We start from the raw sequence: 26,928 nt of genomic DNA on the forward strand, positions 1-26,928 counted from the left end.
AACCCTGAAAACACAACAATCAATACTAGATAAGTATTTTAGAAATGAAAAGAGAAAAGACTTACTGAATCTGAGAATAAGATTGAGGTCAGGCTTTAAGGAAAGTTTGAACAGGGAGGGCAGAAAGAGCTAATTTTCTTTTGTTCTTTGTTTCTTTTTGTTTTGTATAGCCTCCTGTTATACTGATTTATTACTTAAAATTTACAGAACACATTAGAGGAAAGTTTATTTTCCTAAAATTATTTTTAAAAAACCCACATACAAATAATAAAACTATTCCCCATGATAGCAAAACTGGGCCACATAGTTTGTAGTTTATCAAGCATTCTCCCTCCATCTGCTTGGATACACTTTCCTACAACCAATTGATGGCAGCCAAAAATTAAAAAAAATTAGGATGGATAAAAAAAGAAGGGAAAAAAGAAACTGAGGCATGGCTGAAAACTGCATCTTTTCTGATGTGTCTATGGAGGCTTTGAGACTTCTTGACTTTGCAAAATTACCCCTTTGCCACAGAGAATGGAATTTTCTGACATTAGAAAAAATATGTTTGTAAAAAGTAATAATCTGAAATGCCTTTTATGGCATCCTGTGTGTCACACCCTTGGCAGCTACCTACCTTGGCCTGTCCTCTAGTGCTGGCTTGGCTTCCCACTTACCAAAAACGCTATCCAAGATTACAGTTGGGGCTATTAAGTGATCAAGTGTGACCACACCTTTTCCTCTTTTAAAAGGAATGAGAAAGCACTGTTACCTTTGGCCATACGTACATTTGGAAAGGTTCCTCTGGCAATAGTCCACATATAATAGTCCTAGAAATCTAACCCTTTGCCTACATCTGATGCACTTTGCCATGTATTAATATTTATTTTATGTATGTTTCTTATCCTGCTTGTGTTTGCATGTACGTATGCACACACTAGACTATATGGTCAAAAGTTGTACATTGTCTAAACTTGTAACGTCCCTGGGGCGGAGAATGATGCTCTGTGTATAGTAGATGCCTAATAGTATATGTTGTTGTTTTGAATTGAAAAGCAGGTGCAGCTGGGAGGTAATCAAAGGAGCACTGACTTGGGAACGAGCAAGCTTGAGTTCAAGTCTCACTAGTTGTATGACCTTAATCAGGTCACTTCTCCCTCTCTGGGCCTGTTTCCTTCTCTATAAAATGAGGGGGTTGGAGTAGATGACCTCTGAAGACCCTTCAAGCTCTAGGATGTTCTGACCTTGTTCTAACGTTGGAAACTGTTTCTGGACTCAGGAGGCTGGCGCACTCACCCTTCTCCCCTAAGAGGCTTCTTTGCTCTCAGCTAAGGCACATGATGTGTACCGTCCTTCTGGGGACAAATTATTTAAAGCTTAGATGAAAATTCACTTACGGTTTCCCCAAAAGGGAAAATACAAAGGTATTCATTATACAATATGAGTCAGATATAGGCAAATATTTATTTCCTACACAAAATAATGCTGACATAAAAGAGTCTCACAAGCATGGTGACAGTAAGATTTAAGCTAAACAAGCAGCAGTGCTAACTACTGTTATATCCAGAGGAAGGTTAACACTTAAAACCATCTAAATACGATGCAGTTTATAGGACTGCTGACTAGGCATTTTACGTTTCACCTCGGCCTTGCACTGTCTCCCTCAAGCCCACAGCAGCAGTGAATATCTTGTTTTTATCACAGTTTTAAAGAAAAAGAGTTGATGTTTCTATTCCTCCCATGTGCCACCCTCCCTTGATTCCACCCTTGCCCCGTAGCTTAAATGACAACTAGAATGTTAGATTATCCCCCAGTTTTAGACAATTTAGGAAGATTCTCCCAGTTTTGATGACTCGGTGTGGCCAAGATAGAAGTATCTGATCCTGACTGCAGGTATGCACACATAAACAGACAACAACAAAAACATATGTCTGGTCACTCGCACAAACAATTCATCCAAAAATTGTTTTCCTTTAGGACAGGCAGGATCACTGGGGTCACTGGGGGCAGTAACAAGTAGGCTTTCTTAAAAGGCTGTGTCCTCAGCCACAGTTCGGGGTCCAAATAACTGTTCAGCGATGACTTTGCCATCATACTTGGGCAGTGTGCCTCCATAGTCAGCAGGCAGTATGTCTTCATCAATTTCCTGGAAGAAGGTCTCCAAGTCATCTCCGTGAATGAAGACCTAAGGTGAGGCAAGAGAAACAACTAGACAGGAAGATGCCCTGGATGAGGGAAGAGGGGGATAGGGAAGGGTCATGATCCTTTACCCTTTCCTTTCTCTCTACTTTTCTCATATTCAATCACTTATCAAGACTACCTTGACAATGTCTCTAGCCTCTGACCCCTTCTCTTTGTTTCTACTGCCACCAGTTGGAAAACCTGGTGGAAGAGTGGATAGAACGAAGGTCAGAGCTTAAATCTGACTTCAAACAATTACTATCTGCATGACTCTGAGCAAGCCATTTAACCTCTGCCTGCCTCAGTTTCCTCAACTGTAAAATGGGGGTCATAATAGTCCCTACTTTCTAGGGTTATTGTGAAGATCAAATGAGATAATATTTGTAAAGCTTTTAGCACAGTGTCCGGTACATAGAAGAAACTTAATAAATGCTTATTCCCTTCCCATCGTCTTAGTTTAGGCCCTCTTAGGTCTTACCTCTTAACTGGACTATTTCTTGACAGATCATCCCTTCTCTCCTTTTCCTCTCCTTATCTAGACTTAATATCATTGCCAGAATAATCTTTCTTATGTGTAGAACTGGTTATGTTCCTTTCTCTGCGCAGAAATTTTCGTTAGTTCTCTGTTGCCTGCTAAGTAAAATTCAGACTCCTTTGCTCAGCATTCAAGGCTCTCCACAGACTAGGGCAGGGGTAGGGAACCTGTGGCCTCGAGGTCACATGTGACCCTCTAGGTCCTCAAGTGTGGCCCTTTGACTGAATCTAAACTTTACAAAGCAAATCCCCTTAACATAAGGATTTGTTCTGTAAAACTTGGACTCCATCAAAAGGTCACATCCAAGGACCTAGATGGCCACATGTGGTAGCCTCAAGCCTGCAAGTTCCCCACCCTGGTGGAATCATCCTATCTTTCTAGCTGTATTCCATAGCATTCCTCCCCACACACTCTACACAGCAGCTAAACTAAACCACTCTGTCCCTGATCATACCCTGTGTTTTTTCTCACTCTGTTCCCGGTATCAGGAATGAATGTCTATTTTTTTTCTGTTTACCTGATGAATTCCTGCCCATATTTTAACATACAAACCAAATGCCACTTTCTTCAAGAAGCATCCCTGAGCTCCATAGGTGATAATGATTTTCCTTCAGGACCTCATATAGTTCTTAATCTCTTAATGTATTTACCATGCTATATTCTGTATTACAGTTATCTATATGGACATCCTATCCCCCTACTAGCCTGTACACTCTGCACAGAAATTTTCATTGGTTCTTTATTGGATAGGGTAGAAACTGCCTGTTCTTATTACAATTTGTTGTTGTTGTATAGTACTCTGCTCATAGTAGGTACTTGTTAAATTGAACATATTCATGAAGTTACTTAAAGTTGGAATTTTCAGATCAAAAGGTAAGGTAACAGATCCTGGCATTAGAATGTGAGCTCCTTGAGAGTGAGGACCATATTTTTGCCTTTCTGTGTATTCTCAGTCCTTAGCACAGTGCCTGGTGCATAGTAGACCTCAGTAAATGTTTGTTGACTACCCAGCTAATGTGATGGACAGTTTCTCCTAGCCTATGTCCGTTTGATGATCTGAGTCTTATGCCTTAGACATCATTATGGTTCAATGCTTTGTGACCACTGGTCAGAACCCTTGGTGGGCCCGGTTCTTGCTCCCAGCCCTGACCTCATTGGTTCAGTAAACTGCAGCCTTCTCATACTCACCCGCTCCAGAAGTTTATTCTTTAAGAAAGGCTTAACCACATTGTAGGTGGTGGTGAAGTACCATGGCTGGTGAATGAAGTGGATAGCTTTGAATCTGGCTGGGAAAGAGTCCTGCAGAAACAAAGAGATAACTTCCCCATCTCTTTGATTGATTCTCATCTTTTCACTTGTTTTCATAACCCCCAGGAAAGGCCCAGGTTGAAACAACCATTTACCCCATGTTTGTATAAGTAATCAGGGACGCAAACACAGTGACAAGTGACTCCATAGTCCTTCTAAGAAGAGGATCCAGGAGTCCCTACTCCCTTCTAAGTGTCTGTGTGCTGGTCCTACTAGAAGGATAGCTTCTGTGATTTTTCCAATGCAATTGTCACTTGGAATAAATCATTACTGCGTGGAGCCAGAAAGACAAAGATAGAAAAATGATTCATTTTCAGGTACCTTGTCATTTTAAATATCCAAGCTTTGCCAGCTGCCTGCTGAGTGAATTGATTCACTTTATAGTCTGCCAAGAGTGTCTTATTTTACCTCATTCTGCCACATGTCCGCCATCCTTTCACATAGAAAAGGAGTTAGTTATAAGGAATTTGCTATTTTGATGAGTTATTAGGAAGAACTTTCCTTATGATAGAGTTAAACCCTGCAATGGGTTACCAAGGGAAAATGTGCAATCTTCTGCCCTGGAGGGTTTAAAAAATAGACTGGATTCACTTTGATTTCTATTTGGTTCTAGCTAAAGCTTATTTATTTAAAGTCTATCTATTTACAGATAAAGTTGATGACTTTTTTAGATCCCTTTTGGATAAGTCTAAGAGCTATGAGAAAAGAACAGAGGAGAGAGGTAAATGTGACCTTACCTGGAGCATGTCTACCATCTTCTTGAGCTCTGAAGGCCTGAGGCCTGTTGCCTGGTACATAGTGAAGCCCTTGAAGTTCTCAACAATGCAAAAGCCATTAATCTGAGTTTCCTCATTTTCCAGTAGCTTCTCCAGGATGACACAGTATGCCTGTAGGATCTTTAGCACAAAAGAAGTGAGGAAAGTTTAAGTAGTCTTGCTAGAGCGTACTGGTGTCTGGGGAGATTCCAGGACCTGGGATGTATACTGACTTCCTCTTTCTAGATAAGGTCATTTACTCATCCAACTGCTAGCATCTTTCTTTACATTATTTCTGTCCATTATTAGTGTCTTTACATTATTAGAGTTCCCTCTTCCATACCTTGTACATCTGGTATTTCTGTTTACTTGTTATGAACACATACTTTACTTCATCAAAGATGATTCTGTTTCAAGGATGGACTACCCAAAAGTGGAGCTGGACATCGGTCAAATGACCTGTACTTTTTCAGTAGAAGAAAATAAAAGTGGCACCTGAAAGCTTTGATGACTGGAATTGTAGGAATAGGGAAAAAAGGATGAAAGGAAATGGAAAGAGAGAAGCCATTCCAGTCTTGATACCTTTCCTCAGAGAAGAGAGAATTATCATCCAAATAGATAAGTGGTCAAAGGATTTGAACAGTTCTCAAAAGAAGAATTAAAAAAAATACTTCCAATCTTGAATAATAAGAGACTTTTAAATTAAAATAGCTCTAAAGTTCCACTTCCCACTCATGAAACTGGCAAAGATAAGAAAAGACAGAAATAGTAAGAGATGTGCTGCTGGAAGTCAAGCACATTGAGGCATAATTAGTGGAACAGTGATTTAGTCCAACCATTCTGGAAAACAGCTAGAAATTATGTGAGAATAGTTACTAAATTGTTCATGCCCTTTTACTCAGTGATCCCGTGTCCTCCAGGCAAGTCAAAGATTAGACTCACATGAACAAAGCTTTTCATAGCAACATTTTTGTGATAACAAAACTCCTGAAAACACAATGAGTACCCACTGATTGGTGAGCAGCTGAAAAAATTGTGGTATGTGAATCAGTAAAATATTATTGCATGGTAAGAAGTAATGAATGTGAAAAATTCTGAGAAACATGAGAAGACTCATGTGAACTGATGCACAATGAAGAAACCAAATCAAGAATACATCATACAAAGTGATTACAATAACGTGAGTGAAAACAACCTAAAAGACAGCAGGTTGCAGAGGATGGATGATGATACATATACACCTTCCTCATCTTGATGGAAAGGTAGGGGTCTCTGGGTAACCAATGCTACAAACCCTGCCAAATGTAATCATTGGTTGGTTTTGTTTAACTGTTTTTTTTCTATTACAAGGAGAATTCTGGAGGGAATGTGATTAATTAAGGAATATCTATGGTATAAGAAACAATAGTTTAAGAGTGACTTAATATGCCAAGTTACTGAGTGATTGGAGAAGCATTTCTGCGGAGCAGGTCATGGGATTTTATATTTCTAATTATCAATATTGAATAAGGGTCCTATCTAGTCAATACTGCCAAAAAAGTAGACAGGAGTATAACCTGATGTTATTGGCCCACACCAGAGTAAGGTGAATGTAACAGAGAAATTGCTGTCCCCTGCTGACCTCATCAAAAGTAATTTCCTCATAGTCCCAGTTCTCAATGTTAAAGAGCATCACCACACGACCATATTTATCCCGGCTAGAGAGAATGCCTGGGTAACCAGCTTCAATGGTGCAGCGAACAGCCTCTGGCGACAGATCTTCAAAGAGTTCAGGGTATTGTCTTCGGAAATTCACATAACCTATTGAGGAGAGGAGGAAACCAAAGACAGTCGTAGGGAGCCTGTTCCCCTATCCTATCCCTGGAGATCTGCAGAGATAATCTGTGCTCTTTTTCACTTAAAGGCTTTAGAGATTTTTGATCTACTGGGAGTGGATCCAGTCTCACTAATGCTAATACTATGCCAAGTTAGGATATTTTTCCTTGACAGAGCTATAATTTGAAAAGATTAGAGGTGGCCAAAGTTTTGTGCTAGGCCACTGAAATTTGCAGAGCATTTACTTCACAGATGGCCTCCCTAGGAGCACTTAAAAGTGGATTTTGTGTGACTTGACCAAAGAGCAAAAATTGCTAGTTACGGACCTGCCATTGGAGGCCGGGGAAAAGCTCTTTCTGCTTAGCACAGACATTGCTCTTAGAGCAAACCCTGCAAAACAAGAGCACTACCTACTTGAGAAAGGTTGATGGGAAGCACGTCATTCTGCAGCGCTTGTTTTGGTTGAGGCAATACCATCCTTATACCAACTCTGTCCCAAGAGCTAAGAAACTTGTCCCAATGATCTTTATTCTTTCTTCCCTTTTCTTCCTGTAATACTCACAAACCTGAAACTAAGTAAGTCTTGAGGTCCAGGTAGCAGAGAGAAGAAGCACCCCTATTTGATTAGGCACACTGCCCCAGTTCTATGACATTGTTCCATTCCCCAATTCCCTCGAGGGAATTGTGGCCTCAAGGCCACATCTGACTATCCAAACAACCTCGTCACTTTATCGATTTTTTAAAAATCAGGTTCACACAACCAGTAAGTGACATAAAGAATTCTAAATGGGGCTTCAAGGATACAACCAGGGAGGCAGAAAGGTACTGGGCTTTGGTATGGGAAGGCTCATTGTCCTAACAGGCCTTACATAATCAATCTCTCCCCATACCCCGCCCTGTTCCAAGGGCTGGAGCCCAGCTTCACCTTTAAGCAGGTCATAGGCACGGCTGACATCAAATTTGCGGGCCCGAACGAAACGGAGGAAGAAGTCATTATCCTTTCCCTGTACTTTCTCAGCCACCAATCGACCCATGTCATCTCCAGAATCAGCCCGTTCTTGAACCATTTCCCTCAATTCCCTCACAGCCACTTCCCGGGATTCCTCTGTCTCATTGAGCTCATCCTTGGCCTGGAATTGGAGATGGAAGGAGGGATTATATGAGAGGAATGGCCCCAAACTTCATAGTATCCATTGTAAAAGGCCTGGGGCAAAAGGGAGCTGGTCCTTCTAAGGAACCAAGTTCTATATTCAACAAGGCTAACAGACTTCAGGACAGTCTAAGGTAATGGGTTATGTGCCCTAAATGGAAAACGGGGATTTGACCAAATGCATAAGCATCAATTTTCTTCCTCCAAGAGCACAATCTTTTTTCAAGTAGTATTCTCATTTGAATGAAAGGGCAAATTGGGGAAAATTCACATACAGTCCTTATTTTCAATGTATAACTAAGAAATAGAAACTTCCAAATTATGCCATTTTAAAAAATGAGGATTTTAAGCAAATAGCACCTAGCCCCAAGATCCTCATACAAATCCAACTGACAGCCTTACAATTTTGCCTCAGGAGAACTGTGTCTTCATCAATCCAGAGGGAGTGACATACCTCCCTGGGTCTCCTCATCACACTGCACCTCCAGAATCATATTCCTATGGTTCTTCGAGGGCAATCAGCTGTCAACCTGACTCTTGCCTCTACACTGCCTTTCTGGTGTAATAGATTTAGTGCACTAGAATGGGAAGAGGGTTTTCTGACTATCCAGAGGGCCTCATCTCAGAGGTATTGCTGGAGAGGTGTTCAGATCAAATGGGAGCTTGAGGGTTCCTCTCCTCCACAGAGCTCTAAGGCCATACAAGCAAAAGTATATTGGTGGTGGTGTTTTCCTCAACCTTTTCCCCTGACTTATTCAACATGTAGCTCAGTATACTCTTATTATACACTACCTCATTCTATCTTCTCTAGAGATTTTTAGTCTAGAGAATCCTAGGGAAATGAGTTGGTTTCAGAGCTTCCTGGTGACAGGATATAGAATGGGGTGGAAGAAAATTAGTCTTGTTCTAGGGCAAACCATAGTACCTTCAATCCTACTTTGTGTCTGTCCTACAATTATGGCTTATACACTCAGGGTGACCCCAGAACTAGCCAGACCTTCTGATTTGAGATAATCTAGGCTCAGCTGAACACTGCAGGGACTGGGCAAGGGATAAACAAATTATAGGTATGAGGATGCTGGGCCATTGCCTTTTCTAGCGCATTGTATTGCTTTTGCTAGGACACTGCCTCCCTTGACTTAGAAAGGCAGCATAGTATAGTGCTCAGAATGTTGGACTTAAAGTCAGGAAGACCTTGGTTCTAATCCTGCCTCTGATACATACTCTGGCCAATTCACTTAACATCTCTGAATCTCATCTATAAAATGACACAGTAGATTGAAATGGCCCCTCAGGTCCCGTCTGACTCTAAATCTATGAAATTATGATTCAATGACTTTCTATCCCACTTTTCCCTTACACTGATCTCCTCTACCTTCTGCATGGTGTGTGCAGGCACCTTGCTACACTTTCCAAAGACAGGCCCATGGTCCTTGGTTGTGAGTCGCTCCAGCTTGGAACGCAGTTCTTGCTCCTCCTCAGAGACTGTTCGAAATGTTCCTTCCTGGGGGAATAAAGTAGAGAATTGGAAGGAGAGACAAGGAACAAGGAGGAACAAAACCAGATTATTCTGAAAAAGCCACCTGAAAGGTCCTATTTGGTCTCTTAAATGTGCACTTGTTCATTGGGTCAGAAATATGAATACAAGGTAAGTCCTCACTTTGTGAGTGGATATCTGGGCTAACTAGAGCATTCAGGAAATGAGGCTCAAACTCCTACAGTGTGTGCCTATTCTCTTAGGAGAGAGGATGGGAATTAGAGGAAAAGGGAAGAGGAAAGAGAAGAGGAAGGAGAGAACCTAGGGGTACTCACTCCTTCTGACATGCTGCTCCCAGGAAGTCCTCTGTGACTGGAAGTAGTGACAATATCTCTAATGAGATATTAGCTCCTTTCCAATGATGAGAGATCAGTGCTGCAGTCCTATTACAAAAAGGGCCCAAAATGCTAATTAAAAGAATGTATATGAACAGAAGAAATACCTGGTAAATTCCCCTCTCCACTCTCTCCCTAGAAAGGAGAAGGGAGCACCCAGAACTGGGCCCAGAATAGCTTCCTGGATGTCTCCAAATAAGGGTTCTTTTTTTAGACAACCTACATGACATATTTTCAAAAATAATGCCTCCACTCCAAATAAATCAAAGTAAAAAATAAATGAATAAAACTCAAGAAGACATCAGTCCAAGTTTGTCGAAGCCCTGGTGTTGCGTAGATGACAAAAAGCAGCAGCCAGTTATGATGACAGGTGATTCAAAGTAACCAGTGATATTTGTTAACATTTCTCCATTTCTAAACCATCCTTAAGGAAAATCCTTACGGAAGTCCAAGAGAGCCATCATGCCATCTGGATTCATGTTTTTGCCTATGAAGAACTGATAGTTTCTAAAATTAGCAAGAATATGTTTGATTTGTTCTGCAGCCCAGGCCATAAAAGATTTTACTCTATCTGGCTCACGTTCTTCAAGTCTGGCTTTGATTGATTTCATGTCGTCTCTGATGTACTTTTTGTAGGATTCTTTTGGAAAGCTGGTTTCTTGCAGATGATGGTTTATTACTATGTCAGCTCCAGTGATTGCAGTGTCATCTGCTCCTTCACCCTCAGGACCTTCAGCAGAGGCATTTTCTCCAATGAGTCAATCATCAAGGGTACTCCCTGTACTACTGACCATCTGCCCCTCCCACCTGCAGGCACAGCCCATTCAAACCACAATCTCCCAAATCTTGTAAATGTCAGAGAACATCTCATTCAGGCTGATGATCCAGGTAGATGATCATGATCTACCTATGAGGGGCCCAGAGATTGGCTTGAGCAAGATGCAGGAAGCAGAGAGTGGGTGGAAAAGCCAAAGAAAGGTTCTTAACCAGTGGTCAGTCTGCAAACTCATTGAAAAAAATGTATTTGATATAACATTTCATTATTATTCTCTTCCTTTGTATGTATTCTATTTATGACTTTAAAAACATGGTTCTGAGGAATCCATAGGCTCCACCAGCCTGCCAAAGAGCTGCAAAATCCCCCCAAATGTTAATAGGCCCTGCGTCACATCATCTAAAAGGCAGCCCAGAGCCAGCCCTTCCTGAGCAAAGAGAAGCCTTCGCTGAGCCAGAGTCAATGTCCGAGGCAGAGGAAGGGAAGCCCTCCCACTGAGTCTGGGGCAAGTTGGGCAGGCAGGGAATCTTCCTTTGAAGAGCCCTTGCCCAAAACTGCTCTTTTGTTCCCACCTTCCTTGTCTTCCATCACATGTTGGAGTTAGAGGTCTCCACTAGAATCACCCTCTAATGCCTCATCCTAGAGGTAAGTGATCCTGGGTTTTTAAAGGCTCCATCAGCATAGCACAAGCTGTGAGAGGGCCTCCCAGCAGACAGGCTTTGAGTGTGGACATGTATATGTGTGTATATATATATACACACACACACTTACACCGATACATACACATAAAATGTGTGTATGTATATATATGAGCTGCCTTCTAGATATTCTGAGACAAGGGGTTTTGTATGTTCTAGAGTCCTTTGGAAGACTGGTGAAGCCTAGGAACCCCTTTTTGAAATAATGGGTTTTTTAATGCACAATGCATGTGTAGTTTGTGTGTGCATGGGTTATATGAGGATCAACTTAGCTAAGCTCGAGTACCAGTCTGGCCTCAGGGTGATACATTTTTCTACGACAACAACTGTTGAAGACTGTCTAAGATGGAGAGAACTTGCAAACGGTTTCCATAATGGGAGTGCCCACAATAATGAAATGATAGTTCCTCAAAGTATCAAAGAAATCGACTGAATCTGATCGTCTGGGTCAACCCTCTCATTTAAGCCTATACAAAATCCACATGAGGGCCTGCCATCCCCTATCAATCCAATTGTAGCTCTGTTTAAGGGTTACAGATCTAGACCAGGCCCAAGAACTTAAGCACAGGCATGAGAAAGATGGTGTGGTAAAGTGTTCTCCAACCGCCAGGCATTCCAGTCCTAGTTTTACTACTGATTTACTGCATAACAATGGGATTACTTCCCTTTCTGGAGGCTCAGTTTCTTTATCTGTCAAATGACAAGGTTGGACGACTTGACTAGGTCCCTTCCATGTCTATCATGACTCACTACATAGAGTATAAGCAGGGACATTACCTTGCCAACAAAGGTCCATAAAGTCAAAGCTATGACTTTCCAGTAGCAATGTGAGAGCTGAACTGTAAGGAAAGCTGAACTCCACAGAATCATGTTTTCACATTGTGGTGCTAGAGGAGATTTTTGAGTCCCTTGGAGAGTAAGGAGATCAAATCAGCCAATACTTAAATTAATTCAGGATATTCACTGGAAGGTCAAATACTAAAGCTTAAATACTTTGACCATATAATGAGAAAACAGGAGTGATTGGAAAAGACCCTGATATTAGGAAAGATTGAAGGCAAAAAGAAAAGGGAAGGGCAGAGGACAAGGTGGATAGTGTCACTGAAACAACGAACATGAATTTAGATGGATATTGACAGTGCAGGATAGAAGGGCCTGGCATGCTAAGGTCCATGGCATCACAAAGAGTCAGATAAACAACAACGACCAAAGTATAAATAATACATAATGCACTCTACTTATAATGTATATGAACTATATCATATTGTTTGAAATATTAAACACATGTGAGAGTGTGTTATGTGTCTCTGCCTGTGTATAAGATTTACACAACAACCCTATCAGGTTGGTAATACAAGCCTGGTGGGTAAGGGACTTAGCTAGAAGCACATGGACATGTCAGAGCCAGAATTCAAACTCAAGTCTTTTGACTTCAACTTCAGAATTATACTACTCTGTCTTTCTAACAGTCTATGATTCTAGACCATCCATACTTTTGCATAGCAGAGTCAAAAGATCAAGCTGCCTTCACTGGTCACTGGAATATAAGTTCACACATGGAATAAGGGGAACAGTAATGGCATATTCAAGCTTATCTTAAAGCTAGAAAGAGCTGGGCCCAAGTTCAGCCTCCGACACAGGCTGTATGGACCTGGGCTAGTCACGATCACTCAGTGTTCTTGCAGACTCTTAAGACTAAAAATCTGATGTGCCAACCAGCACTGATAGCATCCAACTTCTGAACCACAAGTTCCTTGTATCAGTGAAACCACAGGTCCAGTTCCTATCCCTGTGAATTTGAGACTACCCCCCAGGGCTTACTTAGGTTGGGTTTAGCAGGGAAAAGGTGAGTATGGCAAGTAAAAGGTGAAAGAAATTATTTTTTATCCACTTGTGCTCTTTTCCTAAGAACCAGATTTGACTTCCCAACTACCACCATCACCATTTCTGGAACAAGCACCAACTTCCCTTAGTTGTTGTCATTATTCAGTTGTGTCTGACTCTGCAACCCCATTTGGGGTTGTCCTGGCAGAGATACTGGAGTGGTTGGCCGTTTCCTTTTCCAGCTCATTTTACAGATGAAGAAACTGAGGCAAACAAGATGAAGTGACTTGCCCAGGGTCACCCACCTAGGAAGTATCTGAGGTCAGATTTGAACTCAAGATGAGTCTTCCTGACTCCAGGCCCTGCACTCTATCCACTACACCACCGAGCTGCCCCAACATCCTTGGCACGGAACTTCTTTTTGAGTTGCTTCCCCACTCCCAAAAGCATAGAAGGTGGTAAGGAGAATGAACTTCCTCTGCACTAGAAAGCCAGATACTTGTGTAGAACCTCAGGGCTTTAAAAGATACAGAGCCTAGCAATGAATCTACTTCTAGAGCTATTTTACCCTGCAGCATTGAACTACACCCCCTCAGAGGCCGCCTTTCACTTCCTTCCTCCTCCTGCTTCCTCAGTCTTCCAGCCCAGCAATTCTGCTTTCTCTCACTCTCCCCTCTATTAGTCCCTATTTAGTAATTCTCTCTCCTCCCACCTCTTTCCTCTCCTCACTGTTGTCCCTCTCTTCTCAGGCCTCTTTCTCATTCTTTTCCCCACCTTTTTTTTCTTCTTTATATCTCTTTCTATTCTCTCTTTCTAGCATTTATCACAGTGCCTCCCACACTTAGTACAATGCCTGGCACACAGCAGGCGCTTAATAAATGTTTATCAACTGACTATCTCATCCCTTCTCTCTGTCCCTGAATTCCATCTCTCTCCCCCTTCTTTTATGGGTTTTTTTTCCTCTCTTTTTTCTTCCCTCTAATGGATCACCTACATTTACTGTGCCTACAGCACCAGGGACAGAGGACCCAGACGATCTCTACAACCCGAGCCTATAAACAGAGTGTTTTGTTTCTGACACCTGAAGCCAAGAATCCCCCATGTTTCCTTCCAGATATAGGCAAATGCCCCTCTCAGTCTCTGTACTGGATCCCATCCTCCCATCTACCCCACAACCTGGAACCTATTACTGAACAGAGAAGACTTGAGAGAGCCTGGTAAATTAATAAGAATCTACCAAACCCTCGCTTAGAACAGAAAAAGTCAGGGGGCCACTGGATACAAATCTACATGGACCAGCTCAAGCAAGTAGATTTCCAGATGGACAGACAGAGAATGGTTACCTTCTCATGGGGATAGGTGTACAGAGGCAAAAAGAACCTCCATCTCTGGGGCCCATCCCTAGATATCCCACAGAGAAAATGCAATACTCACAGACACTAAAGCCAGAGAGATGCCTACTCAGGAAGTTTCTGGCCCGTGGAACAGGCAAGTTGAACGGCCTTGAGGACATTAGCTATTTCAAAAAAGAAGATCATTAAACCTAAATTTTACAGATTGTAAAATGTAGTCAAAAGTACAGCTCTAAGAATTCATTATGAACAGTATAAATACTCTTGAATGTTATAAGCATATCCTCTTTTATCTTAAGAGTTATGTCAAAATATTTCTGAACATGTTGGAACAGCAAGCCTGAGGGTCTTCCCCTCCCAGCTTGATTTTTCTTTTTTTCTAATTAAAGGGGCCATCCCTTGACTCATTTCTTAAAGAGGCCTTATTCACTGAATGGGCATTACCCCACTCAAAGGGAAAACCTGGGTCCTTTTTTAAAAAATGACTGTGAACCACTGACTTTGAAAAAAAAAAGTGGCACCCAGCACAGGATTCATTTAAAATATTGTTAAAATGGGTAACCCTCACACCCGTCTCTATCCCTGTCTCCTGAAATAGCCTGATTAAGACTAGATTTGGACCAGCCTGGAAGAAATAGTTGGGGACAACCTCGAAAGTCACACTGAATGGTTCCCCTGGGAAGAAACTTCCTATGCTGAACCGCCACAAAGCAGACTTACCAGCAAGCACTTACCCTCTCTCCACTAGAGATTCTGAGTCCTGAGAATGGGGCCCCACTAGGTGGCCAAGGTGGCCTGGAGGCTGATGGGTGAGAAAGCTTTGTCACCAGCTTGGGATTAGTCCGGTCACAAGGAATTACTCATTTCAGCTTTTCACTTTAAATCAGGGAGATGCCAGGAGAATTCATTAAAACCTCAGAAAGGGTGAAAGCAGAGGAGGGGGTGGATGGGTTGAAGGAGAAAGAGTTTAGTGGAATGTTCCTGCTGGTGCAAGTGAAGAAAGAGGGAGGTTGAAAATCCAGGCCATATAAATTGTAACTTCAGGGCTGGCTAGTGGAACATCAAAGCTTTCTATTGTGTCCCTCAGATCTGACCCATTAGCGCTCATTGGGGTGGAAAGGAAAGGCAAGCGAGTGGAGGTCTATTGCTAATTTTTTCTTCTCTCTGCCTGGTCCTTAACTAGGAGGAGACTGGGGAGAGTAGCCCCATGATAGGGATTGGGGAGAGACAAAGGAGATTTGTACACAGGACTGAACCATTTGATCTCTGGCTAATCTGAACTCCATCCCTGTTCCACAGCCTAGTAAGGGACTGGCAGATCAATCTTCCTGGAGAGTGAGGTTGTTGGAAAGGAGAAGTGATTAAATAAGCATATTATTTATGGAGAGAAAGGAAGTATGACTGTCACATGCTGGGTAAACAAACTGATCAGTCACATGATCTTATTACTTCTGGAGGGAACTCTAGGTAGAATCCATTTCCACCAAAATCCCTTCTACAGTGACAGGAATTACTTCCACATCAGGAAGCCCATTTCAGTTTCTAATTGCTACAAATATATTCTTCCCATTTTTTGCCAAAATCTGCCTCCCTGAAATTTCTATCCACTTGTCCTAGTTGTACCCATGGAGGCTACACACAGTAAGCATAATTTCTCTTTTACATGATGGCTTTTTAAATACTTTAAGAAAGCTATAACCCTCCCTTTCCCATCTTTTCCAATAGCAGTTGGAGTGCTAAACCTGGGTTCAGATTTGGCCTTAGATACATGCTAGCTGTGTGAGCCTGGACATGTCTAGAAATTAGGTCCTAAGAACAGACAAAGGCATTTGGAGAAAGAGAGCCAGTGTGATCTGAATCCCATAAGAAAGACTCATTCTCCAGAAGGTACCAGAGAAACAAATCTCTCCTTGGGTTTTAGGCTATTCTAAACTTGACTGTTTAGTTTCAGGTGTCCTCTGGCTTGGTCTTGGGAAAGTCTTCTCTTCCCATTTGAACTATTTCTGGTAACCTCTTTCTATAGAGTTTGTAGTAGGTGAAATCATGAAGAAAATCTTACTTCCAAGGGACTTTTTCTCTCTTTCCCCTTCCTTTATCTCTGAGTTTCTCATCAGGTGGCCCAATATTCTCATCCGTTCTCATCTGTTATCCAAAATACAGAAACAGCTTTGAATCATAGGATGATAGCTTTGGGATTGGAAGGAACCCTAGATATCATCTTGTTCATTCTTCTCATTTTACGGATGAGGAAACAGACACAATAGGGTTAAGTGACTCTGCTGAGGTCACATAGGAAATAGGATGAAGAAGGAGGATTCAATCCCAGGTCATTTAGCTCCAAATCCAGTGCCCTTTCCACTATACAAATTATAGGAAGTCAAAAGGACTTGCCTTCTGAAGTTGTATCTAGAGGCTGCATCCCTAGGGAGGAGCATCCTATAATTGGGCAAGTCAAGGGAAGTGATAGGGAAAGGCTGTCCATTTGGGGCATACCTCTAGCTGGGACCTTTAGAAAGGAAAGGGCTTCACTGAAGGCTGAATTATTGACTCATAGCCCCAGCCAAGCACTTGAACAATTGAGAAGTCAGAGCTACAAGATTTAGGGCAATTGGGATGGGTTAGCTTCTGCACATTAGCCACAGAGCATTTAAAAAATATGAATTGGCCCACCCTGACAACAGGGAAGGATGTAAACAGATCTTTTTTTTTTGAGGGGGGGAGAGGAAAAGAGTACAAAAATAACTCTCTTTGAAAGGGAAATTTTCTATTAGGTTTTCTTCTGTAATGATAATTTCCTGTTTCTTTTCCTATCCCCTCTTCTCTACATGACCTAGGTTCAGGTCCAAGCTTCTGACACCCTCCAATTCTGAGAACACTGGTGCCAGTCTTCCTGAGGAATGATGACCTTGTTAAGTAGAGCATCAAAACTGACAGCCCTCCTCTGTGTGACAGCCCACTAGAGCTCCTGGCATGCTTCCTCAGCCAGAGCAGAGTAGAGAGGACCACACAAATGTGCCTGGGCAGAGGCTTACATCCCACTTTTTTTTTTTTACAAAAAATTGTTATTCCTCTTCACCTGATCTATAAAATCTATAGAATTTATACAAATATAAATTATTACATAATTTTTACAAATAATTTCTTAGCTCATTTTATTCAAATAATGTTAAAAAATTTTTAAATTTTATAACACAAGTAAATTTTAAACTTAAAATAATGCCACATACAAAAATATTGACTGATAAATACTTTACGATGTCCAGGACTGTAGGATCAGCAGCAGCAGTAGCAACATGTTTTGATTAATGTGACGGATGGGCTTGCTCCTCATTTCAAGCAATGCAAAGTTTCTCATATGTTGTGATTGGTGGTATTGAAAGTTACTCTTCAACCATTAATCAAGGTTGATATTTTGTTTTTACAATAACTGTAGCAAAAATTCTTTCACACAAATAAGATGTTACAAATGGTGGTAAAATCTGCACTTTTTTTTTTTCCTGATAAATCAGGGAATTCTGTTTATCTATAGACGAAAGATATCGAGATCTGTTGACATCTTAAATAGTAGGGTTTTCAAATTACAAAGAGTGTTTCAACATACTATCAGAAGACAAGTCTATTAACCATATTCATTCAGACAGAATAAGATCAAATCTATCAATTTTTCCATAGCAAATGACTTTCTTATTCACTCATTTAGAAACACCTAGATCTTTAAAATAAAGTGAAAATTGCCTCTGGAGACCAGTCCATTGGTTAATAAGGAAGTTGTTATTTTCTTCTATTTAGTTTGTAGGTCAATTATATTTTAAATTGGGAAACCACAGAATATCATATTATAAATTTATTGCCCAAAGCTCTAAGTTTTTCGTAAATGTAGCCACTTTATCTTTCTGAGTAAGAGTACAAATTTGAAGACCTCACATTAATTTATTTAGATTACTCAATTTTTCAGTAATATTCACCAAATAGGTACTTTTAGAAGGAATTTTTGTTATAAATTGAATTTATTTTCATTTCATTCATTTTAATTTAATGGCTATTTCATCTTTTGGCTCAAATGTCCTTTGAAGTACTTTGGTTCAAAATAAGCCAGGGTTTTTTCCAATAACATAGAAATACCCTATGCTCTGCTCCCATCTTGTCACACTGTTTTGCAAAGAATTTGTCCTTTAATGAACTGTGATTTTATTAAGTTGGTTCCTTTTATGATAACTTGGAATCTCTATGTATATCCTCACTCATATTGATTGTCTTTGAAGTATGCAATATTTCCAAACTGCATGAGTGTTCACATTTATTCCATCATGAAAGTGTTGTGCCTTGTCCTCTTTGGTGCTGATGGTTGTCATTTCTGAAAGAAATACTCAATACTCAGTCTAGCTGAAGTATCAAAGCCCCTTGAGGGAGAGACAGGAGGCAGATTGTGCCAAGTAATTCAAACTACTACCACCACCTTGACCACCAACTCCCCTCGAACCCTGAACAGAAGAGCTTCGAGAACAGCAATGTATCCCAAACCACTAGACCTACTTCCAACTCATCCCCCACATCCATTATTGAGGGAAAACGTCATTGTGGAGAAGATCACCAACAGCAACAACCACTTGACCAACAGGCAAATAAGTACAAGAGCTCTGGAAAATGGCAGCAGCTCCCAGACTACTTAGTGGTCACGCTTCTAGCCTAGCCCTCAGAATCATCATCCAAGGAAATAGCTCTTGTGAAAAGAAGCCAGCCATACTCCCAAACAAAGGCTACACATGGGGCAGTCAAGCCTGCTTAGCTGAAGCAGTAAGGAACCTTGAGAGAGACCACCACCCACTTAGACACCCACATTCCCTCAAATCCTGATGGAAATGGTCTAGGACCTTGAACCCAAGAGCCTTTGGAATAGCATACGCTTCCAACCCACTTCCCACAGTCATCATTCTGGGAAAGACTGCTTTGGAGATGCAACCTGGCAATGATACCTACAGGTACTATATCTACTGAAGTTCTAGGACAAAAAAAATTAGTTCTTGCCATTAATTGGCACTGTCAAATGATTCGATATCGAAACCAGAACTTGATCATTGGAAACGACATTTTAAAAAAAGTTATTATCTGTTTTGCTGTTACACCCTAAGGACCACAGGACCTTTCTATCTGACTTGTAACTGAAACGTCCTATATGTCATCTCCCCCATTAGGATTGAGCTTCATGAGAGCAGGGACTGTCTTACTTTTCTATCTATATCACCAGCATTTAGCACAGGGTACATAGCACATAGTGAACTCTTAATAACAATTTCATTAGGTGGACCTTGGGGACAGCGGTGACAGCAGCAGCACTAGCAGCAGCTTTGGGAGCTCTCAGACCAGAGACAGTAAGGGGTCAGACAACTGGTCAGAAAGAGATTACATAGGGGACTCTTTGCTGGCACTGGGTGCAGGTCCTCTATTGCCTATAAACAGTTCTAGATCCCAGTTCTAGGGCAGAAAGGAGCACTTTCTGAAGCCTGTTCATATGGAGGAGCCTGTTCCACAGTTCCAAGGCAGAGAAGAGCACTAGTGTTTGTGGCTGAAGAAGAGCAGGGACATGGTCACAGTTCCAGGGCCAAGCTGCAGCCTCAGGGGACCAGGGGCCCTTTGTGAGTAAAGACCAGAGCATAGACCTGGAGAACAGGGACCATAGCTCTCTCCACACCATATTAGCTTTGAAGCATGAAAAACTTGCAAATACCAAGGACTAGGTTTGAAAATAACACCATGATCCCCAATTGATAAATGGTCAAAGGATATGAACAGGCAATTTTCAGAGGAAGAAATTAAAAATATCTATAATCATATGAAAAAATGCTCTAAATCATGTTTTATTAGAGAGATGCAAATCAAAACAACTCTGAGGTACCACATGACACCTATCAGATTAGCTAACATGACAGAATAGGAAAACGAAAAATGTTGGAGAGGATGTGGGAGAGTTGGAACACTAATTCATTGTTGGAGGAGCTGTGAGCTCATCCAAACATTCTGGAGAGCAGTTTGGAACTATGCCCAAAAGGCTACAAAAATGTGCATACTTTTTGACCCAGCAATATCACTTCTAGGACTGTACCCCTAAGAGATCATAAAAATGGGAAAGGGTCCCACATGTATAAAAATATTTATAGCAGCTCTCTTTGTGGTGGCCAAAAACTGGAAATCAAGGGGATACCCATCAGTTGGGGAATGGCTGAATAAATTATGGTAAATAATTTACGGTAATATGGTAAATAATTAATGGAGTACTATTGTGCCATAAGAGATGATGAACAAGAAGACTTCAGAGAGGCCTGGAAGGACTTATATGATCTGATGCTGAGTGAAAGGAGCAGAACCAGGAGAACTCTGTGCACCGCAATGACCACAGTGTGCGAGAGGTTTTTCCGGTAGACTTGGATCTTCATAGCAATGCAAGGACTTAAAAAAAAAATTCCCAATGGTCTTCTAAGGCAAAATGCCTTCCACATTCAGAGAAAGAACTATGGAATTCAATCGCAGAATGTAGCAGATCATGTGTGTGTGTGGGGGGGGTGTGCGTGTGCATTATGTTTTGGTTTGTTATGTGATTTCTCCCATTTATTTTAGTTCTTCTACACAGCATGGCTATAATGAAAATGTATTCAACAGGAACGTATGTGTAGATCTTATATAGAATTGTATGTCATCTTGGGGAGGGAGGGGGGTGGTGGAGGGTAGATAAGGGGAAAAAAATCTAAATTTTATGGTAGTGATTGTAGAGCTTTAAAAATAAATAAAATGAATATATTTTTTTAAAAATCTGAGCATGGAGAGTACATCAATACAATTCATCTGTAACTTAAAGTCTTAGAGAATTGTCTGGGAGCAGTGACAGATTGCCCATTGGATTCAGACTCGTAGGCAAGACTTGAGCCAGTTCTTCCTGACTATAAGATGTCATGACATGACCAACACAATAATTTAATTTGCTTGACTATACATGTTTGCAACAGAGATTTTGTTTTTTGTATTTTCTCAGGAGAGGAAGAAAGGAAAGAAGGCAGATCTTCATTTGAAAATAAAATTTAAGTTAAAAAAAGTCATGAACCTTCAGTCACTATGTTATGCTGAATCTCAACTTCTTTACAGCAGGATAAAATATTAGAACCAAAGAAACCTTAGAAATAATTCTATCCAACCATTTCATTTTAGATATGAGAAAAATGAGGCCCAGAGAATTTGAATGATAGAGGTAGTCAATGACAAAATTAGGTATAGAAACCAGGTCTCCTGATTCCCAATCCAATGTTCTTTTCCTGAAACATACTATTTCAATTTTGGGGATAGTTTTAGGTTCTCAAGAGTTAATGTTCTATCCAGGAAGATAGTTCTACTAAGTGGGCATTAGGAAGATTTGGAAATGTGGAATCGAATTGTTTACAAGTGAGTGGTACTAGATAAGGTGAAGTAGGTAGTACCTCAGTTGGGAGACTGGTGGGAAGACCCTGTATTTTCTTATCGACCCTATGGTTTTAGGTTGGTTATCCAACTATCAATAGATCGAAATTTTCCCTTCTTGAGGAATAGAGGTCAATGAGGAGAGAACTGAGATGCGCTGCTCTCCTGAGAATGAACGGATGAGTGAGGAAAAGTGGGAGAGGAGGATAGTGCAGCATGAAGCAAAATCAATGGCTCCCATCTTCAATCAATAAACATTTATTAAATGAACACTATGTGTTAGGTGCCGGGGTTAAAGACATGGAACTTGCATCATACCAAGAAGAAACAATATCTTCACTAATAAGTAAAAATAAATAAATACAAAATAAATTCAAGAGGAAGGAAGTTACTAACAAAAAGTAAGGGATGAAAAGCAGAGATCAGGAAAGGCTGCATGTAAGGATGGCACTGGAGCTGAGCCTTGAAGGAATTTAGAGATTCTAGGAGGTGGTTGTAAGGAGGGACTGTATTCCAAGCACGGACAACCTGAGGAAAGGCACAGAGAGAGGAGACAAGATGTTGGGAGTGGGGAATAGCCAGTTAAGACAGAATGTAAAATGTGTGAAGGGGATTAATTTCAGTAAGTCACATGAGCTCTCTGAGTTTGAATTCACTTTCCCCAGGAACTTTGAATATGGAAGAACATACTCTGATTTGGGGGGAATGTTTTATACCAATTGTTCAATAAATACCCATTTCTGAAAGCTAATTAGCCTTGGTTGATTCATTGGTAATTGGTAGGGAGCACATTGGATGGGGGCTTCATAAGCAATAATTAGTCACTCAGTAAGCATGTATTAAGTATTTATTATATTAGAAAATCCCCAGCTCCTTAGGGCTACCCCTAAAGCTCTGAATGGAGAAACAGTAGCCATCCACTGGGACTTTGTCCACCAGTCTGAGTGAGAGTTGGGGGTCTTTAGAAGCAGGGGGATGTTACTGATGTATTTCTCAGGAAAACTTTAGACTATCCAATCATGGCTAATATTTATAAAGTTTGCAAGTTTATTTATAAAGTTTTAAAGTTTGCAAAGCACTATACATATGTGTGTATATCACATACATATACAATATATTATATAGCAAGTGTATATGCATATATACACATATATATATTCTCCTTTGTTGCAACAATCCTGTGAGATGGGAAGGACAGAAGCATTTATTAAGTACCTACTATGTACCAGGCACTGTGCTAAATGCTTTACAAATTTTTCATTTGATATTCACAATTCAGGAAGGCAGGTGCTATTATAATCTCCATTTTACAGTAGAGAAAACAGGAAGAAAGAGGTTAAATGACTTACCCAAGGAAAATTTGAGGTAGGAGTTGAATTTAGATATTCCTAACTACAGGCCCCTTGCGTTAGCTACTATTGTACTTGGTTTCCTCTACATATGTACTATTATTGTACCCATGTTCCATTTGGGGTAACTGTGGCCAGGAACGTTCAGTGATTTACCCACAGGAACACAAAGAAACTCAGGTGTTCCTAATTCCACATCTCCCATCTGAAGATGCCTCTTGCATGGACAGGCAAAATAAACCTTAAGGCTTTTGTCAATTCTGTGGGTCCTTGGTCACTGCAAAACACTGCCAAGAAACTAAAAAATATGAAGTCCTCCAACTCAAAATTCTCCCTCAAGCTTAATCTTTTCCTTTCCCATCCAGAATATAACTTTAGGGAATGTTCCTCTCCAGCATCTACACAGAGGCTGCAAAAAGCTTAGTCTAAGAAGGTTTGAGGATCATTTCTTCTAGATTTATGCTGTTGGCTTTTTTAAATTTGTTCCTTTTGGTAGTCACCCAAGACCAAGTCCTGCACCCTGCATCTCACCTCCCTTAGTTCGTAGTCATGCCTCTGTGGCTGCACACAACTTCCTCAGGACAACGGTAATGCCTACATAAGGTGTCTTCTGGGTTACAGAACAGAACCAGCTGGAGCCAGCTCTAACTAGTTGGGAGAGTCAATGATTAAATTTGCAGCATGAACAAACAAATCAGTGCTAGATTTATTGTTTTGGAGTCTGGACTCGAGAAATTGATGGAGAAAATATTAACAATGCAAATTAAACTTAAAAGTATATCTTGTTAATATTCTAGACCTTGCCCCACCCCATCCCCAGCTGGTAAGCATTTATCAGTACACCCCTAGTAGCAGGAACCAAAAACTCCTCTGTAAAGATTGTTAGATCATCAAGAATCTATCTTCTGTGCTCCGAGGACTTTGGTGTTTATAGGTTGAAAGGCATCTGCCCCTCAGCCAAGCAGTTTTAGGAAGGATTTATAGACAAGTGCCTTTCCCAAGGATCCGAAAGAGCACCCGCTACCTTGAGGCCAGGGTGACCTCTGGTGGCTACAGGTGATTCTAACATGCCTGAGGTGAAATTAAAAAAATAAAAGGTTAAGGTATCTTGGACTTCTAATTCTTCTTAACACTACTCCCCATCCCTTTCCTTCCCCTCCCTTGACCCTTCTCCCCAGCAGTAATTGGTGTGATGACCTTTAAGATTTTAGTCTAGAGAATTTTAGAGCTGGAAGAGGTACTGAGAGGTAGTGACTTGATTTTAGCAATAAGATAACAGAAATGAAAAAAATACTTTAAAATGATTAGTTAGTGTACTCAAAATGATTAGTGTAGATGTAATGAATGTTTAACTCTTCCAAGAAAAAGGTGTAACTGAGGTCAACAAAGGATCCTTCCTGGATGTGGTTTGTTTGCTGTTCTAACCATATGAGACAAAGCTCCTGAATTCTTTCCAGTCATCTACTTTAGAGAATTAGGTCCTTGTCTCTTCCTTGCCACACCCCCTCCCCATACCTCACTTGCTGAAAGACAGAGGGCAGAGAAGAAGGTCCAGCTCACCTGGGAACCAACAGTCCAACCTCTGGAGCAGCCTTAGACCCTTCCCCAATCAGACTTAACTGATGCCTAAAAAATGAAAACTGTGGATTGAATAAGTAAAGTTATTGTGCCTCAAGCAGCTAAAAGGGTTGCGGGAAGTTCTTCCTGCACCCACACACGTGGGATGTGTTTCTAAAGAACTCTGTGTCAATCAAATATCAGTTAAATCTCAGAATAGGCATTTGGAAGATGGGATAATACTTAAGAAACATAACTGGTACAGACTTGATTGTAAGGCTAAATTGTTGGGAGTATTTCTCAGGGATTCCTGACAACCTTTATCTCCACCTTCTTTGCTCATGCCCAGCCAAACATCCTGCCGTCAGGTAAGACATTAATTGCTCTCTTGGTACTTTAGGCTCTGACTCAGGATTACAAACTGAGCTACCCTAGTCTGTCAAAGAGATCACGGTCTTAAGAAATCCTGGGCACTGCAATTACTGCAGTGAGAGACTTTTTTGCTTTCCCTTTGTGGTGTTCCCTTTGTCCTTTTCTTATTCTAGGAAACAATTTTTTTCTTGGAAAACACACACACGCCAGATTTTTGCCCTAGTATTAACCAAGAAGTAGCTAAATGATTTCCAGTTCTGAAGTAGTTAAATAAAAGGTGTCCAGGGGATTAAACCAACCAATCTGTGAATCAGTTATGAAAGACTTTGGCAGTGGTCCTCTGGGAATTACATCTGAGTTCAGCTTGGGAGCTGCTTGGTCTCTTCCTGAACTTACTGTTTCTAGAGACAGGTGGTTTCTGCACAAGAAGACCAATGCCTTAGGGAGGTGTTGATCGAGGGACTGGATAAATGTATAATTCAATGGTTTAGCTAAATGCTGGCCACTGGAAGAGCAAAAAACCCATTAACAGTCCTGCCTAGTGTCTAGCTGGACTGGGCCCAAACAAAATTTGTTTTTAACATCTTCTCCCTTCCCCTATCAGCCTTCTCATTCTAGTCTCTTCCTTGAAAACAGTCCTTTGGGGCACTGTAGTGATCACACCCAGGCTAACCCTTCAAGAAAGCTCCCCCAAATCATTTCTTGCTTCTACTTTCATCCTCTAAAAATATTCATCTCAAGGGTTAACAAAAAAAGAATTTACTAAATGACACAACTCATCATCAGCGTCAGCACCATAAACAAGTATTTAGAACAGAATAGTCATCTGCCTGGAAGAGATCTAGTCCAAATCCCATGTTATGAATTAGGAAACTGAGGCTCAGACACTTTTAATTATTCACTTGGTCACTGCTGCTGTCCAAACACCAAACTCAGAGCTCTTTGAGCTCTAACATGTGGTCCTTTGCACCTATGCGTAGAGGCCAGAGGCTTGGGGAAAGGCAGCCCCAGCCCTCAAGGACTTTATAGCCTCACTGGGGAGACAGGACACAAATATGTAGAGAGGATGTGTTGGAATGACACTTTCCATGGAGATGTATAAAATGGGTATTAACAGTACATTACTCCATCCTGCTATACATATGGGGTGATAAGGATACAATACAAGCAGAGAGAGGCAGGAGCCAACCCTAACTTTCCACTAAATGCTGAATTTTCTTTGTGAGCACTTATACCACAGAAATTGGCTGACACTACAAATCAAGGCTTGATTTATTTTCTTACTGATTGCCTTGACTTTAAAAAGTAATGGAGAAAATGTTCATTTAAATGTTTAATTTTAATGAGTTGATTGTTAATAATGAGATTAAAATTAAAAATGTTTCATTCCCTCCCCCCCACCCCAGCCTGTCAAACTTTACCAGCACACCCCTGAATGAAAGTATTATTCCTCTACATGTAGCATAATTTAAGTGCAGGGGTGGGGAACCTGTGACCTTGAGGCCACATGTGGCCCTCTAAGCTGCAGATTCCCCACCCCTGGTACATGAACATAATTTTTGGAAATTCTGAAGAATTTCAGGGTATATAAAATTATATTTCTAGCCAGGAGTCTTTCCTCCTCTCCTTTCCCCCTTCAACCATAGATAAATGCCTAGGGCAACCTAGGGGGTGACTAGGTTCTTAGAGAACCTATCAGGTATATGAGAAGAGTTTTCTACTTTTATTGGGAGAACCTCCTCTAAATAAAACTCCCACTTCCAAAAAATCTAAAGGAAACACAATAAGCCAATGAATTTTCATTGAGCAAGCACCGAATTCTCTTTTATGGAATGTGCTAAACTAATTTTGCTGTACTACAGTATTACACCAGCCCATAGCATGAGTTGTGTTAGCCTTGTTTTATGAAAGTTAATATTAGTCTATTCCTAAGCTCTCCCCCATTATTCAGAAGGAAAAA

At 40.9% G+C, this 26,928-nt stretch overlaps 1 protein-coding gene and 1 pseudogene across 1 annotated transcript; both read right to left on the reverse strand.

Annotated features, from left to right (window-relative positions):
* Positions 1 to 1,427: 1,427 nt before the first annotated feature.
* On the reverse strand, positions 1,428 to 14,491 carry RLBP1 (retinaldehyde binding protein 1). Its single transcript, XM_072618070.1, has 8 exons — positions 14,330 to 14,491; positions 9,539 to 9,646; positions 9,102 to 9,230; positions 7,502 to 7,706; positions 6,383 to 6,561; positions 4,744 to 4,902; positions 3,887 to 3,997; positions 1,428 to 2,167 (listed from the first exon to the last, which is right to left on the reverse strand). The coding sequence occupies exons 2-8, from the start codon at positions 9,548 to 9,550 to the stop codon at positions 2,009 to 2,011; spliced, it is 954 nt and encodes a 317-aa protein (XP_072474171.1). The 5' UTR covers positions 9,551 to 9,646; positions 14,330 to 14,491; the 3' UTR covers positions 1,428 to 2,008.
* On the reverse strand, positions 9,996 to 10,498 carry LOC140524288 (translationally-controlled tumor protein homolog pseudogene; annotated as a pseudogene).
* Positions 14,492 to 26,928: the final 12,437 nt, after the last annotated feature.

Source organism: Notamacropus eugenii, chromosome 1, assembly GCF_028372415.1.
Source record: "Notamacropus eugenii isolate mMacEug1 chromosome 1, mMacEug1.pri_v2, whole genome shotgun sequence".
NCBI classification, from domain to species: Eukaryota; Metazoa; Chordata; class Mammalia; order Diprotodontia; family Macropodidae; genus Notamacropus; species Notamacropus eugenii.

Excerpts from the sequence above, each read along its gene's own strand:
- RLBP1 (XM_072618070.1), bottom strand. Across the intron at positions 7,707-9,101 it reads CTGCACACACCATGCAGAAG|GCCAAGGATGAGCTCAATGA; the intron begins GTAGAGGAGATC and ends CTCCAATTCCAG. Across the intron at positions 6,562-7,501 it reads TGCCTATGACCTGCTTAAAG|GTTATGTGAATTTCCGAAGA; the intron begins GTGAAGCTGGGC and ends TCTCCTCAATAG.